The 20,081-nt window shown below is 48.0% G+C and overlaps 1 protein-coding gene across 2 annotated transcripts in view; it reads left to right on the top strand.

The window, feature by feature from the left end:
• The window catches only part of LOC144000364 (uromodulin-like), a 100,373-nt gene that overhangs the window by 30,546 nt on the left and 49,746 nt on the right, over positions 1-20,081 (top strand). For both annotated transcript variants that reach the window (XM_077494159.1, XM_077494158.1), the window contains exon 6: positions 14,109-14,298. In XM_077494159.1, the coding sequence (XP_077350285.1) occupies positions 14,109-14,298 (190 nt within the window). The remainder of the gene's footprint in view (positions 1-14,108; positions 14,299-20,081) is intronic.

Genomic DNA, 20,081 nt, shown 5'->3' with positions numbered 1-20,081 from the left:
AGCAGCTCCGTGACATACAGCGCTGACAGCAGCTCCGTGACATACAGCGCTGACAGCAGCTCCGTGACATACAGCGCTGACAGCAGCACCGTGACATACAGCGCTGACAGCAGCTCCGTGACATACAGCGCTGACAGCAGCTCCGTGACATACAGCGCTGACAGCAGCTCCGTGACATACAGCACTGACAGCAGCTCCGTGACATACAGCGCTGACAGCAGCTCCGTGACATACAGCGCTGACAGCAGCACCGTGACATACAGCGCTGACAGCAGCTCCGTGACATACAGCGCTGACAGCAGCTCCGTGACATACAGCGCTGACAGCAGCTCCGTGACATACAGCGCTGACAGCAGCTCCGTGACATACAGCGCTGACAGCAGCTCCGTGACATACAGCGCTGACAGCAGCTCCGTGACATACAGCGCTGACAGCAGCTCCGTGACATACAGCGCTGACAGCAGCTCCGTGACATACAGCGCTGACAGCAGCTCCGTGACATACAGCGCTGACAGCAGCTCCGTGACATACAGCGCTGACAGCAGCACCGTAAGCAGCCCCAGGAGGAAGTCAGCACAGCACAGGGATGGTGTGATCCCCTCATAATAAGAACCCCCAGGAGGAAGTCAGCACAGCACAGGGATGGTGGGAGCCCCTCATAATAAGAACACCCAGGAGGAAGTCAGCACAGCACAGGGATGGTGGGAACCCCTCATAATAAGCAGCCCCAGTAGAAATATGACACCGCTCAACCTCTTCAAAGAGGAGGGTAGGGGCATATAGTACGGTGTGCTTTTTTGGGTCAGGGAAGTGAGCCAAATGAATTAAGAAGGTCTGTGTGCTTGATTCCAAAAATTGTTTATAGACATATACATGGTCTACTGATCACATGTGTTGAATTCCTCCGAGATCCATGCCTCATTCATTTTTAGAAATGTGAGGTAGTTAACACTGTGGTGAGCTAGGCGAGTACGCTTATCGGTCACAATCCCCCCTGCTGCGCTGAACGTCCTTTCGGACAGGACACTGGATGAGGGGCAAGCCAACAGTTCGATTGCAAATTGGGCAAGCTCTGGCCAGAGGTCAAGCCTGCCCACCCAGTAGTCTAGGGGTTCATCACTCCTCAGAGCGTCCACATCGGCCGTTAACCCAATGTAGTCGGACACCTGACGGTCTAGGCGTTCCCTGATGCTGGATCCGGATGACACCTGTCGATGGGTCGGCTGAAAGAATGACCTCATATCCGAAGTCACCAACACATCTTCAAACCGGCCTCTTCTTGCAGGCGCTGTTGGATTGGTACCCGCAAATCCTTCTCTGGGAGTGGGAATTGCTCCTCTGCCAGCGCACGCAAAAGCAGAATGCAGCATTTCTCGAAGCAAGGCCTGGAAGTGCTGCATTCTGACAGCCCTCTGCGACGGCGGTAACATTTCCGCCATTTTGTGTTTGTACCGGGGGTCTAAGTACGTTGCCACCCAGTACTGGTCCTTGACCCTCATGCTTTTTATACGGGGGTCCCTATTAAAACACTGGAGCATGAAGGCCCCCATTTGCACTAAAGTGGAAGCGGTGTGGTGGCCTGGCTCCTGCTCATCATCCAGGATAATGTCGTCCTCTTCATTCTCCTCTCCCCATCCTCGCACAACAGGGATCCCAGAAAGGTTTAAAGCATGCTCTTCTTGCTCCTGCTCATCCGCCCCGGCACCATCCTCCTCTGACTCCTCATCAGACTCCTGTTGTTGACTTGTCTCAGATAGAGTAGCCCCCCCTGGGAATTCATCCAGCATTGCGACTTCCTCATCTTCCCGCTCCTGCTCCTCCACAGCCTGATCAATGACACGACGCAATGCACGCTCCAGAAAGAAGGCATAAGGTACCATGTCACTGATGGCGCCATGGCTGCGACTGACCAGTTTGGTGATCTCCTCAAATGGCCGCAGAAGTCTGCATGTGTCGCGCATGAGCAGCCACTGGCGCGGTGAAAAAAAACCCAGCTCCCCAGAACCGTTTCTTTCGCAGAGTTCATACAGGTAGACGTTAACTGCACGTTTCTGCTGGAGCAGCCTATCAAGCATATAGAAGGTTGAGTTCCATCGCGTCGGGCAATCGCAAATAAGACGTCTGACCGGCAGATGGTGTCGCCGCTGAATGTCAGCAAGGCGAGCCATGGCCGTGTAAGATCTTCTGAAATGGGCCGAGATTTTCCTTGCCTGCCGCAAGATGTCCTGGACCCCAGGGTATTTGACAAGGAATCGCTGCACGACCAAGTTTAAGACGTGTGCCATGCACGGCACGTGCGTGATTTTGCCCTGTTTCAATGCGCTAAGCAGATTGGCACCGTTGTCACACACCACTTTACCAACTGTCAAATTGAGCGGTGTTAGCCACTCATCTGCCTGTGAACGCAAAGCTGAAAGGAGTGCCGGGCCAGTGTGGCTCTTTGCTTCCAGGCACAACAGACGCAGCACGGCATGGCAACGTCTCACCTGGCATGTGGAATAGGTTCTGGGGAGCTTGGGCGGTGCAGTGGAAGAGACGCTAGCAGCGGAAAAGGAGGAGGCAGCTGAGGAGGAGAGGGAGGAGGATGGAGTAGGAGGAGGAGAAGAAGAGTCAGGCCTGCATGCAATCCGTGGCGGTAAAACCAAATCTACACGGGTGCCACGGGTTACATGCTTGACGGCCGTCAGAAGGTTCACCCAGTGGGCAGTAAAACTGATATACCTTCCCTGCCCGTGTTTGCTAGACCACGTGTCTGTGGTCAGATGTATCTTGGCACCGACACTGTGTGCCAGAGATACATTCACTTGCCGCTGAACATGGCCATATAGCTCTGGGATGCCCTTCTCTGAGAAATACTTCCTTCCTGGGACCTTCCATTGTGGTGTTCCAATGGCCACAAATTTGCGAAAGGCCTCCGAGTCCACCAGTTTATATGGCAGTAGTTGGCGGGCTATGAGTTCTGACAAGCCAGCCGCCAACCGTTGGGCAAGAGGGTTATCCGGCGTCATCATTTTTTTACGCTCAAACATTAGGCCCACGGAAGCCTGCCTTTTTGCAGAAAAATGTGAGCTTGGCGTGATGGAAGGTGGAGTGGAGGACAATTGTGAGGAGAGAGGAGAAGGAGAAGTAGAAGACGAGGCTGGACGGTGAGAGCCTGCAGTGTGGCTTTGTGTGTTCCGTTGCTCCCACTGGGCTCGGTGATGGCTGCTCATGTGCCTTCTTAAGGCGGTCGTCCCTAGGTGAGTATTGGGCTTACCGCGACTAACGCGTTGACTGCAAAGATTGCAGATGGCAACGCTATTGTCAGCAGCGGACACGTTAAAAAAAGCCCACACTGCGGAGCCATGTGCCGGTGTCCTGGGAGCGCCAGATGTGACCGTACATGGTCGATGACTCGCTCCTGATACATTTGCAGTCTGCTTTGTCCCTGCTGTGCAATGTAAGTCATTGCTGCTTCTCCTCCCTATCTGCTGGTCCATATCTCCCTCTGAACTCCCCTCCTCTTCCTCTCTTGTGGGCACCCACGTGACATCACTAGACACGTCATCATCAACGTCACCTTCCCCACCGCTATAAGTAGAGTAGGCAGCAACACCGGGGACCAACCTCCTCCTTGGGCTGATCTGGGTACTGGCGTCAGACTGCTGAGTAGCGCTTGTTGCTACCTCCTCTTCCTGATCCAATACCAAGAGTGGCTGCGCATCAGAAATGTCCTCTTGATATGGATCGGAAAATAATTCCAGTGACTCAAGCGGAAGGTATGTGGTGGTGGTGGTGGTGGTCGTGTTGTTGGTGGTAGTGTCTTTGGGGGTGCACATAGCAGAGAGTGAAGAAGAGGGTGCAGATCGAGAGGATGAGGAGGGTGCAGAAGAGTAAGGCTGAGCGAGCCACTCAACCAAGTCTGGTGCATCCTTTAAAGTAATTGAACGCACCTTCTGCAACTTCCCACTTTGGCTCAAGCCTGTTGCTCCTGCCCTACCCCTACCACCCCTGCGGAAGGGCCTGCCTCTTCCTCTGCATGTCATTTTTTAAATGACCCTGTGACAAAACTCTTAGTCCCTATACCGCTGAAGGACTGCTGCAGTATAGGTGAGCGGTCAGCAGTGGTGCACGTCAACCCTATCTATTGTGGACCTATAGCGGTCCTTACAGAACAGCAGACTGTACCGCACTCAAGCCTATGTACCGTAGCACCCTATACCAAGTTACCAGTCCTTATAAGAACTTTTGTGGACCAAGCAGGTTGTGTATTAGTGTTTAGCAGACTGTACGTCAGTCCCTATACCGCTGAAGGACTGCTGCAGTATAGGGCAGCGGTCAGCAGTGGTGCACGTCAACCCTATCTATTGTGGACCGATAGCGGTCCTTACAGAACAGCAGACTGTACCGCACTCAAGCCTATGTACCGTAGCACCCTATACCAAGTTACCAGTCCTTATAAGAACTTTTGTGGAACAAGCAGGTTGTGTGTTAGTGATTAGCAGACTGTACGTCAGTCCCTATACCGCTGAAGGACTGCTGCAGTATAGGGCAGCGGTCAGCAGTAGTGCACGGCAACCCTATGTATTGTGGACCGATAGCGGTCCTTACAGAACAGCAGACTGTAACGCACTCAGGCCTATGTACCGTAGCACCCTATACCAAGTTACCAGTCCTTATAAGAACTTTTGTGGACCAAGCAGGTTGTGTATTAGTGTTTAGCAGACTGTACGTCAGTCCCTATACCGCTGAAGGACTGCTGCAGTATAGGGCAGCGGTCAGCAGTGGTGCACGTCAACCCTATCTATTGTGGACCGATAGCGGTCCTTACAGAACAGCAGACTGTACCGCACTCAAGCCTATGTACCGTAGCACCCTATACCAAGTTACCAGTCCTTATAAGAACTTTTGTGGACCAAGCAGGTTGTGTGTTAGTGTTTAGCAGACTGTGCGTCAGTCCCTATACCGCTGAAGGACTGCTGCAGTATAGGGCAGCGGTCAGCAGTAGTGCACGGCAACCCTATGTATTGTGGACCGATAGCGGTCCTTACAGAACAGCAGACTGTAACGCACTCAGGCCTATGTACCGTAGCACCCTATACCAAGTTACCAGTCCTTATAAGAACTTTTGTGGACCAAGCAGGTTGTGTGTTAGTGATTAGCAGACTGTACGTCAGTCCCTATACCAATGAAGGACTGCTGCAGTATAGGGCAGCGGTCAGCAGTAGTGCACGGCAACCCTATGTATTGTGGACCGATAGCGGTCCTTACAGAACAGCAGACTGTACTGCACTCAGGCCTATGTACCGTAGCACCCTATACCAAGTTACCAGTCCTTATAAAAACTTTTGTGGACCAAGCAGGTTGTGTGTTAGTGTTTAGCAGACTGTGCGTCAGTCCCTATACCGCTGAAGGACTGCTGCAGTATAGGGCAGCGGTCAGCAGTAGTGCACGGCAACCCTATGTATTGTGGACCGATAGCGGTCCTTACAGAACAGCAGACTGTAACGCACTCAGGCCTATGTACCGTAGCACCCTATACCAAGTTACCAGTCCTTATAAGAACTTTTGTGGACCAAGCAGGTTGTGTGTTAGTGATTAGCAGACTGTACGTCAGTCCCTATACCAATGAAGGACTGCTGCAGTATAGGGCAGCGGTCAGCAGTAGTGCACGGCAACCCTATGTATTGTGGACCGATAGCGGTCCTTACAGAACAGCAGACTGTACTGCACTCAGGCCTATGTACCGTAGCACCCTATACCAAGTTACCAGTCCTTATAAGAACTTTTGTGGACCAAGCAGGTTGTGTGTTAGTGATTAGCAGACTGTACGTCAGTCCCTATACCAATGAAGGACTGCTGCAGTATAGGGCAGCGGTCAGCAGTAGTGCACGGCAACCCTATGTATTGTGGACCGATAGCGGTCCTTACAGAACAGCAGACTGTACTGCACTCAGGCCTATGTACCGTAGCACCCTATACCAAGTTACCAGTCCTTATAAGAACTTTTGTGGACCAAGCAGGTTGTGTATTAGTGTTTAGCAGACTGTGCGTCAGTCCCTATACCGCTGAAGGACTGCTGCAGTATAGGGCAGCGGTCAGCAGTAGTGCACGGCAACCCTATGTATTGTGGACCGATAGCGGTCCTTACAGAACAGCAGACTGTACCGCACCCAAGCCTATGTACCGTAGCACCCTAGACAGACCAAGTTACCAGTCCTGATAAAGAGCTTTGTGGAACAAGTGAGTTGTGAATGATTAGCAGACTGCAGCAGAAGGGCAGCAGTCAAGTATAATATTCTTTCTATATTTGGAAGAAAGAATATTATACGTGTACAAGCCTATTACCGTACCACTGATACCAGTCCTGAAAAGAACCTTTGTGGAACTAATAGTAACAGCAAGTCTTTAAAATTATCCTCACTGCCTGACACACTGCTTCCTGCCTGTCCCTATACAAATTGGCAAAAAAGAGTAGGCTGGAACGATTAGCTGGAACAGCTCTTTTGTGGACCTGATAGTAACAGCTAATGATGATGATGATGATGATGATGAAGAAAGACTAATCTGGCTGAGCTGTCCCTAAAATAGCAGCATACAGCGCTCTGTCCCTTTATCTAAACTGACAAAAGAAACTCAGGCTGCTGACCTAACACCTATACCAGTCCTGAAAAGAACTTTTGTGTACCAAATAGCTAGCGTTTTCTCTGTCCCTACTCCACACAGGATCCTTTCCCTACAGTGACAGAAGAAAGAATGTAAAATGGCCACCGGATCGGGTGTATTTATAGGTTAGGGGGAATGTCCAAGTGTCCATGAGCTGTCATGTCTCAATTGGTTGTCCTGTAACACATGATAAACGTGTCACGAAAGGTTAAAGTTCTTGTATACATTAAACACGTAAGTCCGCCGGGGCGAACGACGGAAAAAGGCGTTCGAACCCGCGGACGGCGAAAGTCGGAAATTCGCCGCGAAACGACCGCCGGGCGAACCGTTCGGCCATCACTAATAATGAGAAGTGAACAATGATCTGAACTTCCATGGGTTCAGTTCAGTAGGGGTTCAGTGAACCTTAAAGAAGTTCAGATGCCAAACCTCCACCTGAACCCCATTCAAATCAATGGAAGCCAAATCCATTGAGTGTCAAAAATATCTCGGGGATAGACACTTCCTTGGGGAAGATGTGCCAGTGCACTGGTAACACAGGTGAGCAGCTGGAGGGATCCAAAAGCCAATAACAAAGAGCCCCCCAACGGAACTTGCATGCTTTGGTAGCAATGGAGGAGGGGCTCTGAAGAATCTATGAGCTATTAGACTTCTGTCCTGCTACCCTCACACCCATCCTGAGGGCCTTTTACCCGGCTGCAGAACATTTGCTAAGCTACTTCTGCCTCATCAGGTATGGTCTCTCTGATCTGCCAATTGAGAAAAGCAGAGAATGTATTATAAATAATGATATATCCTAGACATGTCCAGGAACAAAAGAGTTGACTGTGAGCTTAAAATGAGGAATTGTAGATGAAAATGCAGACTGGAATTCTGATAAATGTGTAGTAGCAGATGGTAGCATTGCATGAAGAGATCCCCAATAATCTGTGATGATTTTCCTTTTCAAAGCATTGAATTTCTTAATGTGAAAGATGCCAATAAATGTAACACTGACTATATAATACATTCAGCAAATCTGGCAGAGGCCGGACATTTAGAAGGCGTGATTCTAATGTATTTCTCTTAAAGTAGTATTAAAAGTTTGGCTTAAAAAAATAACACACATATTATACTTACCTGCTATTATCGGGTCCCCCACCAGTGCTCCTGGCTCCTCCCCCTTAATTAATATCCTCAATAGCAAGCCGCTTGCTATGGGGGCACTGGTGAGTACTAGCTCCTGGACCCTGCTCTATGCGTCCATAGGCCCCACCCCCTCCCTCTCCTCATTGGCTCACTTCCTGTGATTGAGAGCAGTGGGAGCCAAATCTGTCTCAGTCAATGAGGAGAGGGAGTCCTGGGACAGCCAGGGCTCCTGTGCACATTGCTGGATCAAGAAGGAACTCAGGTGAGTTTTAGGGGGGCTGTGGGTGGAGCAGCACACAGAAGGTTTTTTAACTTCATGCATACAGATAAAAAAACCTTCAGCCTTTACATCCACTTTAAACCACAGGAGATGAGGAAATGATATGTTTTTATCTATATAATCTCAATGTTTGCTAAATCTCTCAGTTATAGGGATGAGCTAGGTGTTTGAGTCAAACGCATGTTTGACTCGAACACCGGGTGTTCGCCCGTTTGGCAAAGCCAGAACTTTATGGGCTGTTCGTGCCACATTCGTGTGGCGCTCACAGCCCACAATGCACTATTGCACTGATGACTGGCCAAGCATGCACTATGACCCGCATGCTTGGCCAATCACAGCGTTGGCAGCGAGGAGAGCCATAATTGGCCACAGGCAGGATGCCCGTGGCCGATTATAGCTCAGGGGGTTTAGTACATGCCCCACACTATATAAGGCCACCTGCACGGTGGCCTTGCATACTGTGTTGCGAGTGACTCAGAGACAGAAAGGCAGAGAGAGTGTCTAAATTTCTTTTGAACCTAGTGCCTATACCACAGGCAGCTGTAGCAGTTACAGTCGGTGTATTGTGCCCCCTGCACAGTGTACACCTAAAGCTACCACAATTGCTAGTGTTATACTGATCCTATACCACAGGCAGCTGTAGCAGTTACAATCCGTGTATTGTGCCACCTGCACAGTGTACACCTAAAGCTACCGCAATTGCTGATGTTTTGCTGGTCCTATACCACAGGCAGCTGTAGCAATTACAGTCGGTGTATTGTGCCCCCTGCACAGTGTACACTTGAAGCTACCCCAATTGCTGGTGTTGTTCTGCTCCCATACCACAGGCAGCTGCAATAATTACAGTTGGTGTATTGTACCCCCAGCACAGTGTACACCTGAAGCTACCCCAATTGCTGGTGTTGTTCTGGTCCTATATCACAGGCAGCTGCAGCAGTTACAGTCAGTGTATTGTGCCCCCTACACAGTGTTCACCTGAAGCTACCCCCAATTGCTTGTGTTGTTCTAGTCCTATACCACAGGCAGCTGCAGCAGTTACAGTAGGTGTATTATGCCACCTGCACAGTATATATCTGAAGCTACCCCCAATTTCTGGTGTTCTTCTAGTCCTATACCACAGGCAGCTTCAGCAGTTAGTCGGTGTATTGTGCCACCTGCACAGTGTACACCTGAAGCTACCCCCAATTGCTTGTGCTGTTTTGGTCCTATACCAAAAGCAGCTTCAGCAGTTACAGTCAGTGTATTGTGCCCCCTGCACAGTGTTTACCTGAAGCTCCCCCAATTGCTGGTGTTGTTCTAGTCCTATACCAAAGGCAGCTGCAGCAGTTACAGTCAGTGTATAGTGCCACTGCTACCTGCATGGTGTACACCTGAAGCTACCCCTAATTGCTTGTGTTGTTCTAGTCCTATACCACAGGCAGCTGTAGCAGTTACAGTCGGTTTATTGTGCCACCTGTACGGTGTACACCTGAAGCTACCCCAATTGCTGGTGTTCTCATCTCCCTGCAGGCTATTAGTTTGTCAGGAAGGCCAACAAGGAGAGGCAGACAGTCATGAGCCAATAAAAGAGGGCAAGTGGGCTCTGTGTCTAGAGGAAAGAGTGCTGGTCATGGACGCGGTGCATTGTCATCAGCACATGGCCATGGGACACGCCTGTCCTTATTATTGGCAGTTGGACGTTTTGAGCCGCAATATGCCGAAGACTTGGTAGAGTGGATGACCAAGCCCTCCTCATCCTCCTCCTCCTCTCTCACCCAGGCTCAGGGTACTGGCAAAGCAACTTCCAAAGTGGCCTCTTTCCTCATCTCAATGGCATCAATCACTCCTTCCCTAGACCCACCATGTCCTCCAGAGGAGTCCCCCAAACTGTTTGAGCACAGTGTTGGGTACATGCTCCAGGAGGATGCCCAGTGTTTTAAAGGCTCTGATGATGATACCCAGCTAGAGAAAGGCAGTAGCATGAGCCCAGAGAGAGGGGATGCCCAAGAAGGACAGCAATCTGGCAGTCATGTTCCACCAGCTGCAGCATACTGCCAGGTTTGCTCCAGTGATGAGGAGGGAGGGGATGATAAATTCACTGACTCCACATGGGTGCCTGATAGGAGAGAGGAGGAGGCACATCTCCAACGAGGCAGGATGCCCTCCAGGGGCCAGCTTAAGGGCAGCACACTGAATGAATCACACCACAGGGCTCCACCTGTGCTGGGCGCTGTCTCTGCGCATTATTCCAAAAGTTCATGGGTGTGGACCTTTTTTGAGATGAGTGCATCAGATTGCACTGCTGCTATTTTCAACATATGTCTTAAACGTATCTCCCGTGGCTAAAACATCAGCCGCTTGGGCACCACATGCTTGACCAGACATATGTTGACCTGCCATGCAGTTCATTGGCACGCATACCTTAAAGACCCACACCAAAGAACAAAGCCTACCTCTTCTTACTCCTCATCAGCTGGGATCTCCAACCCCACTATACCTTTATTGGTATCCTGCACTGAGAGGAATGAAGATGTAGAATTAGGTGTATCACAGCCAAGTACTTACGGGCACTCTGCTAGCAGTACACCGACGTCCGATTGTACCAGGAAAATTTCTCTGCCCCAGCTGCTAGACTGTCGAAAGAAGTTCACTCCCAGCCATCCACATGCCCAGCGGTTTAATGCTAGCTTGGCTAAATTTCTAGCACTTCAACTGCTGCCTTTTCAGTTGGTAGACTCAGAGCCCTTCTGTGAGTTTGTGCAGTGTGAGATTCCTCAGTGGCAGGTTCCCAAACACCACTTTTTCTCACGGAAGGTGATTCCGGCTCTCTACCGGCATGTGGAAGGCAATGTCCATGACTCGCTGGACAGGGCGGTCAGTGGTAAGGTGCATATTTCCACTGACTGATGGTCCAGCAGACAGGGATGTTTCTATCTTTCATGGCGCATTGGGTGACTCTTTTGGCAGCTGGTTGACGCCATGCCAGCTTAAGCCTGGAATGGTGGTTTGCAACAATGGCACCAACCTCCTCTCCAACCTCCGACAGGGACAACTGACTCATGTGCCCTGTGTGGCTCACATGCTTAACTTGGTAGTGCAGCGGTTCTTAGGCAGGTTCCCGGGCTTACAGGATGCTCTGAGGCAGGCCAGGAAAGTCTGTGTTCATTTTCGCCGGTCATATAAAGCCAGTGCTCAGCTGGCTGAGCTCCAAAAGGAATTGAACCTGCCCAAGAACCGCCTTATCTGTGACATGCCCACCAGGTGGAACTAAATGTTGTCCATGCTGCAGCAGCTGCACACGCAGCAGAGGCCCATCAATAAGTACCTGTGCGACTACTGCAACAGGACAGGGTCAGGGGAGCTCGGTTTTTTCCCATGCCAGTGGGCCATGATCAGGGATGCATGCACTGTCCTGTCAACATTTGAGGAGGCCACGAGGATGGTGAGCAGTGACAGTGCATGCATAAGTGACACTGTACCTCTTGTCCACCTGTTGGAGCACACGCTGCATGGAATAATGGACAGGGTACTTGAGGCTGAACAGAGGCAGGAAGAGGAGGACTTCCTTGCCAGCATAGAGGTGGAGCCTGGCACTCAGCATCAGCAGCAGTCTTTTAGGGATGATTTACAGTCCCAAGAAACATGTGGACTTAAACGTGGCTGGAAGCAGGTGGCTACAGATCATGTCATCCGTAGTGACCCAGAGGACTCCGGACCGAATGCCTCAGCTAACCTAGGTTGCATGGCCTCCCCGATCCTGCAAAGCTTGCGGAAGGATCCTCGTATGCAGCGGATCAAGGAGAGGGATCATTACTGGCTGGCAACTCTCCTTCATCCACATTACAAGGGTAAGGTTGCGGACTTTATCCTGCCATCGCAGAGAGAGCAGACAATGAGACATCTCCGGGAGGCCTTGCAGAAAGGTCTGTGCAACGCATTCCCAGAGACTGGGAGGTTACAAATTCCAGGTCCTGGGCAACGTGTTGCTGAGGCTTCGGTCAGTCACAGAAGCAGCGGTGGAGAAGGTGGTCTGATAAGCCCCCCGCCTGTAGACCCTCACAACCACCAGCCAGGGTTGTGGGGATGAGGCCCTTGTCCTCATCAACATGGTGGCAAGGTGCTTTGAGGGGTCACAGACCCCCAAAACATCCTCCCAATGTTGAGGGCATGTGGCCTGGTACGGTTCAGGGGAAGGGGGGGCACTCTCGTCCCCCCCTCTTTTCCTGCAGCCTGCCAGGTTGCCTGCTCAGATAAAGGGTCTGGTATGGATTTTTAGGGGGAACTCCAGGCCATTTCTTTTTAATTTGGCGTGGAGTTCCTCTTAAAATCCATACCAGACCTGAAGGGTCTGGTATGGATATTTAGGGGGAATCCCAAGCCATTTTTTTTTTATTTGACGCTGGGTTCCCCTTAATATCCATACCAGACCTGAAGGGCCTGGTGATTAAATTTGAATTTGGAACCCCACGCTTTTTTTTTTTTTATCAATGACTTTCAATGAGTGTTCTCTGTATTACGGGGAGCCGACAATTCATTATAGCCACGAGTGATTTTAAATGACTTTTTTTCCTGCAGAAATGACACTTTGTGCAGGGACAGTTTTAAGTACAGGAAACATGTGCCCCTTCACAGGCATACTATACACACCCCCCAGGTACGAAATTTAAAGGAATATTACAGTTTTATTGTTTCACTTTAAGCATTATTAAAATCACTGCTCCCGAAAAACCCTTTTTAGAACAATAACTTGCATATTAGCCTTTAAAATTAGTACTTTAGATTTTGAACGTTTGAGTCCCATAGACTTTAATAGGGTTCTAAAGTTCACACGAAGTTTAGGTCTGTTCGCAGGTTCTGGTGCGAACCGAACCAGGGGGGTGTTCAGCTCATCCTTAATCCTGACTATGGAAATGCCCAACCCAGCATTCCTTGGTGGTTCCCAGATCAGTATATGGAGCTCCAAGGTCTGGGCTAATCCAGAGTCATCTCAATAGTGACCACTGGACAAATTCTTGTTGGATAATCCACCAATTATCATAACTCAGTGGTATCTTTAGCCCTTGATGTATTAAAGGGGTTGTAAAGTGAAATGGATATTTTATAGATAGGCAACTCCTATCCTCATATTGATTAGTGGTTCCAAATTAATAATAATTACTGCAGTAGGGAATAGACACAAAAGATACGCTCAGCATCTTTCCAAATAACAGTTCTCCTTTTATTATGACGCATTTGAAGGTTTTTATACACATGATTACGTAGGCATCACATTAATATTACAATTGTACGTTTATTGTAACAAGGGGCGTTAAATAGGCAGGCTAATTCTAATCAGGACTCGAAAGAATGCAAAACATGTACTGAAAACATTATTAGTGCTGTACAGTGAGGGCATTGTGCAATACATATAAAATAGAATACAATTTTATACAGAACCTACAAATTTCCATTACATAAAGAGATTTTTTTTTTTTAAATAACAAAAATGTTATACTTACCGTTTTGCACAGAGTGGCCCTGAACCTGCTCTTCTGGGTTCCCTCGGTGGCTGTCTCTGCTTCTCCCCGCAAGTACTTCTCATGTTCATGCGAGCTCCCTCACATGGTGATAAGAACTTGCAAGCGCCCTCCCGTGATACAGCCAGAGGCTATAGCCGCTCACTGTATCACTGGGCCCTGCCCCCGGCAAGCCACTTCATTGGATGTGATTGACAGCAGAGTGAGCCAATAGCTGCGCTGCTTTCAATCCATCCACTCCAGCCAATCAATGGCCAGGCTGAAGGGCGAAGAGGACATCAGGGGCGAGTGCAGGACTTTCGAGGGGTCAGGTAAGTAAAACAGGGGGCTGGGGGGGCCGGAACTGTCAGATGTTTTTTCAACTTAATGCATAGAATGCATTAAGGTGAAAAAACTTTTACCTTTACAACCCCTATAAGATATACTGCTACATCTGGATGTATATAGGAAATAAATGGAGGTTTTAATTATAGCGAAGGGTTTGTTCCCATAAATGTAATCCTTTATAAATGTTATGTGTTTTTTTAAATAATATTTTCTTTCTCTCTTATTTATGGCAGTTATATCACTCATTGGCATTACTGTTATCTAAACCTCTAAATTCATCTGTGCCCCTACTGAACATCAACAAAAATGTCACTGACACCAATGCTGACAAATATAATGACACGTTTAATGTTCCAACTTCCTTATCATATTTACTGATCACAGGAGATGAGACATTCAGTATTAATTTTACTGATCCGAATGGTAAGTTCATGACTGTCGATTTACAGTAAGAGTTTCTGAATGTATAGACGGCATCATTTCCAACAACTGTAAGCCCTTTGTATACACGGTCGGAGATTCCGACGAAATGTGTCCTATCGGACCGTTTTGTCAGATAATCCGACTGTCCGACTGACAAAATCCGTCGGACAAAAGCCAACGTATTTGGTTGGCACAGAATGTCCGACCGTGTGTACAGGGGCTAAGAGGATAAAACTGATGTCCACCATTTTTACAATAAAATTAAAATAAATCCTTACTACCAAAATTCACACAGAGTGTCCTCTGAGTCAGCGGGTTTCACATTATTTAAAAAGTCAAACTCAAACTTAATATAAGAGAATTATTTTCTTCTTCACAGAAAATGGAGCTGTGAATACATTTAATGCATTGCTGACCCTGCATCCTGCTCATTCCAAGGGTTTTTGTTGATGGCCTTTGATGTTGTGTTGATTGTGTCCGATCAGTTTGAAAAAAACTTCTGAGATCCTTCAGAATCCAATGATAGGTACATTGGAACTGAAGCTGACCTACTTCTCACCCCACATGTGGCCTGCTTCAATCAGGTATTGCATTGTCATAGACTTGTATAAAGATGCAAAAACCCATTGAAAAAAAAAAAAAAAAAAAAAGTCCAATAACACAGGTGCTTATAGATTCCAGGAATATTCTACACTTTTCTCTACATGTATTTGTGCAAAATATTTTCCATCCGCTGTGTGCTTGGCAGGGTGTACAGTATATGAATTTCCTGTGAAGGATTTGCCATTAATATGCCCACAACTTGTAATTTCTTCCTCTTTCAAATATCTGGGAGTCACCATGACCGCATCCCCTCTGTCATATATAGCGGGCAATATTGCTCCATTACTGATAAAATTTCAAATTCAAAGGGTTTGGTGTAAACTTCCCCTTTCAGTAATAGGCCGCCTAAATTTAATTAACATGGTCTGGATGCCACAACTTTTATATTTTTTACATCATTTCCCAGTTTGGATCCTTCTGAAGAACTTTATTAAGATTAATAAGATATTTAGAAATTAGATTTTGGGAAATAAGACCCCCCATATCAAACTAGATATCCTACAATATCCAAAGAAAACTAGAGGATTTATTAGAGGATTTATCCTACAATATCCAAAGAAAACTAGAGGATTTATTTTCTTGCTGCTCAATTGCAGCATCTAGTACAGTGGGTATCGGAGGCCTCAACTGCTCCCTCATTTCACTTAGTCTCTTTTGGTTTCCAAGGATGCCAGCTGCTATTTACTCTAAAGGGGGCATCGGGGCACTCTTCCTTTTCTAATATACCCACCCTGGTACTTATATATAAGCTGTAGGAATCTGTTAAAAGGATAATGAGGGTTTCCTCTCTAACTAAATTTACCCCTATATGGGGCAATGAAAGGCTACTGGAGATATCGACCCTCCAGGGTTTTCAGCGATGGGAACAGTCAGCAGGGCTGGACTGGGACAAAAATTTGGCCCTGGACTTCATCATGACTGGCCCACTTTAATTTTGAGTGTCTCCATCAGCACTTCCCCTTACATCAGAGTGTCCTCCCTTTCCTCCCCCTCCCACATGTACTCCGTTTTGAAGGCAGGTTCTCGTTCCTCTCTCCAGTCATGTGATAAGTGACAAGTGATAAGGGGAGAGAGAATGGAACGTCTGCCAGCTGTCTATCTCCCCCTGCAGGCTGGAGGAAGCAGAAGGCCTAATGCTTTCTCCAGCAAGTGACGGCTGCTGCTCCACCTAACAGGAGTAAAATCACGATCACTCACTGTCAGAGAGGAGCGGCACCAGGACTGCACCTGACTGGCCCACTGAGCCATCGGCCCACCGGGAAACTCCCTGTAGTCCCAATGGCCAGTACATGCCTGACAGTCAGGGATCTTTACCCTCTCTCTCTTTATGAGAGGTGTGTACTTAAATCTTTTCATCAGTTAGTAAGGGAATTTTCTTTGAACCCTAGATGGTTCTGTCAATTTTTGCAGCTGCAACATGGCTTATATGCCAAATGTTCTTCTTCTCCTGTTTTGTTTCCCCCGGTCACAGTCTTGGAAAGAGAGGTTCAGGCATCCGCTACCAAAGGCCTGATATCCCCATATAAGTCTCTATTACAGTGTACTTATAATACGTTTCATTTTCCATCTAGAGAGAAATGGAAGCACAATACTGGTCCTATCTCTCATTGTGTCTGGGATAGGATTCTTCGGGCTCTTCCTCTTGTATCTGTCACAGATCAGCTGCGGAGCCGATCTGTGTCTAACCTTTACTGCTGTGATCGGCTGGCACCTGTTGTTCCACTAGCTTGTGTTCAGCTCTGCTGTACTCTGCAGCTATGGGTGTCAGCGGCTCCATCTGTTGCTTAATTATATCATTCCTTCCTGCTACTTCCTATTATTGATACATTTCCTATGGTGATGCCCAAAACGCAGAGGTATTGAGCAGGGCTTCTGGGTACACGTAATGGGAACCTTAGTTTTGAATCTTTCAGTGGATCCTTTAATATGTCTACTGGGCTATCTTGATAAGGTGGTTTACTGTTGCACGAGTGCTCTTTGTGGCTAAGAGACAAATTGCCATTAGGTGGACCTCCCCTCACCCTCCAACTATATCTTATTAGATATTTGATCTGAATAGATGCGTCTCCTATGAGAGGCATGTTTTCTTTATGTGAAATACATCTAAGAGGTTTGATACTATTTGGAGTATTAGTTATACTTATTAGATATTTGATCTGAATAGATGTGTCTCCTATGAGAGGCATGTTTTCTTTATGTGAAATACATCTAAGAGGTTTGATACCATATGGATACGGGACTGAGTTAGGAGATACATTTGCCAGAATACAGACGTATTTTTAGGTTAAAAGGATTTTGTATTGGGGGCGTGGCCAGCCAGCGGAGCGGATGGTTGTACATTAGAGGAGCTCCGCTTCATCCCAGGCTTCGGCGGCGAAATACACCGACTGCAACCCTCGTTTCAGCCCCGAAACAGCACGACTACCTGCGGGTGACAACAGAGATGCCGACTAGAAAGAGAAAAGAGGCAGGCAGACCGGGCAAAATGCTAAACTTTTTCGGCCACCAGCGTCCGCTCTCCATCCAAGATAGTGCCGACCATCCCGGCCGCGCACGAGGCCTGTCACACCAGAGTGGGAGAACTGCAAGCCCAGCTAGCGGAGCGAGTACCCCGTCCTTACAACCCTCACCATGCCCATCGCCGCCCTCGGCTTCCTCGAGCCCGGCGAAAAGCAAGATGAAGACATCGGTCACTGCGACTGACCTGCGGGAGGTAAGCGATCACAACTCCTCATTAGATGACACCAGGGAGCTGCAGGACTCCATTACTGAGTTCCCAACTTTGAACCAACCGGTAATGGACACCACGCTTAAGGACATGTTAGTGTCCCTCCGCTCTACGTTACATGCGGACATTATATCTATGGCACAGCAATTTAAATCTGAAGTGACCGCGGTTGCTAAGAGGGTCTCACATATAGAAGTGAAAATGGGCGAATTTGCTACCACTTTTAATGACCTAGTGGACACTCATAATGACCGTGATGACGAAATTGCAAATATGAAAGCTAAAATCGCAGACCTTGAGGACAGGTCGAGACGCAATAACATTAAGGTGCGGGGAATTCCTGAGTCGATTGCCCCTCAGGAGCTGAGAGGTTATTTTGTTAACATAATGCGTGTGGCGCTCCCAGACACTCCTGCAGAGAAACTGGTGGTGGACCGTATCCACAGATTGCCAAGGCCCAAAAACATCCCGTCCCACCTGCCTAGAGACACTATCGTTCGAATACACTTTTATCACGTAAAGGAAAGCTTTGTGATGGTGACGAGACAGAAGGAAAATCAGCTTACTGAATTTAAAGAATTGTCTTTCTTCACAGACCTCTCGGCCTACACCATGCAGCAACGTAGGCAATTGGCTACCATCACGAAGCCCTTGAATAACCACCGTATCCCCTACAGATGGATACATCCAGCCAAACTGCTTGTAACCTACGACGGGGAATCGCACCTGATTAAGAATGTTGAGGAGGGCATCCGCCTTCTGGATTCATGGCCGATTCTTGGCCCACCGCCTATGGACCAGGAGAATACAGGGTCTACTCCATCCACACGACCTAGTCTGACAGCTGAAACAGGGTGAATATAATCTACTTGCCTTTAAATTGGCCGCCTGAATGCCTGGGAAAGATGGCTTAAAGTAACTTGTTTAAGTTTTAGTAGTTTGGTTTACACTACTGACCACTCTCGACCCCCGAGAGTTTGCGGTTCACACCGGCACAGATTCACCTGGAATCACAACATATTTTTTATCTTTGTGTTTTCCTTTTTCTTTTTATTTGTTTGGTCTGACTCCCTCAGTTTGGTCCTCCATCTATATTCCCTTCTTTTGCAGTCTCCAGTTTGTCCCTTTTTTTTTTTTTTTTTTTGGAGAGAAAGTTGCTGCTACGGTCATCCTCTGCCCTGACCCACACGACCGCTTACATCACAACTGGTTGAACGTCCCTGAGCAAAGAACACGAGTCTGAGTATCAACACAGGGTAACGTACCATGACTTTTTCTATTGCTTCACTGAACGTTAAAGGCCTTAATAGCCCCCAGAAACGCCAATTGGCATGGAGGGAAGCTGCAACTCTACGCTGCGACATCATATGCTTCCAAGAGACACACTTTATGCTGGATAAACATCCTCCCTTCTCCAATCGCAAATTCCCACATGTGTTCCTGGCATCGGGTCCCAAAAAGAAAGCAGGAGTAGCGATTGCTATTAAGGATTCTATCTCGTTCACACACATAGACACCTTCCTAGACCCCTCGGGGAGATTTCTAATTCTTATTTGTGAAATAGATCAACAGAAATATACTATTGTCAATGTGTACCTCCCCAATGTTCATCAACTTAAGTTTATGCGGAAAATTTGGAAGAAGGTTTCTGGGTTGAGACAGGGCTATGTCCTTATCTGCGGTGACTTTAATGCGGTCCCTGGGGGTGAGCTGGATGTATCCGGCCCCCAGAGGAAAAAGTCCCATAGACCCAACCTCAGGAACTTTCTATCCACTTCTGATCTACACGATGCTTGGCGTTGTCAGCATGCTTCTGAAAAGGATTTTACCTTTTTTTCCAACGTTCACCATACTTACTCTCGTAAAGATTTCTTTTTGGTAGACACATTTTTACTGCAAAAGATAGTACGATCTGATATACATACTATTACTTGGTCGGATCATGCTCCGGTGTCCCTGAGGGTGGGGGGCCATGGTGCCAAGACGAGAGCGAACAGATGGCGGAATGATATTTCTATCATTTCTCAGCCTACAAACTTGAAATTTATACGGGACAAATTGGCGGAATTCTTTGAGATCAATGCTCCATCGGTGTCGGACCCCTTCACCCTTTGGGGCGCCCACAAGGTTTATATAAGAGTTATACTGATCCAATTAAGTGCACAAATTAAACGGCGGTGGACGGAGTGGCTCAACTCTCTGCTGAAGGACATACACACCCTGGAAGTGTCTAACAAACAACTGTCTACGCAGAGGACGAGGGACGCCTTGTTCTCTGCACGACAAGAGCTACGTGCGCTCCTGGTCTCCCAACAGGTGAACCATTTTCGCATCTTGAAATCTAACAACTACCGTTATAATAATAGAGCAGGAAAGTTACTAGCTAACCAGCTCAAAGATACATTTTCCCATCAGAGGATTGGCAGCCTGCTCAATCCTGTCACTCAGCAGA

The sequence above is a fragment of the Lithobates pipiens genome, unplaced genomic scaffold, assembly GCF_037356315.1.
Source record: "Lithobates pipiens isolate NorthernLeopardFrog02 unplaced genomic scaffold, aLitPip1_a1.2 Scaffold_22, whole genome shotgun sequence".
In the NCBI taxonomy this organism is placed as follows: Eukaryota; Metazoa; Chordata; class Amphibia; order Anura; family Ranidae; genus Lithobates; species Lithobates pipiens.
The sequence above is the reverse complement of the archived record's forward strand: the minus strand, read 5'-3'. Positions and strand labels throughout refer to the sequence as shown.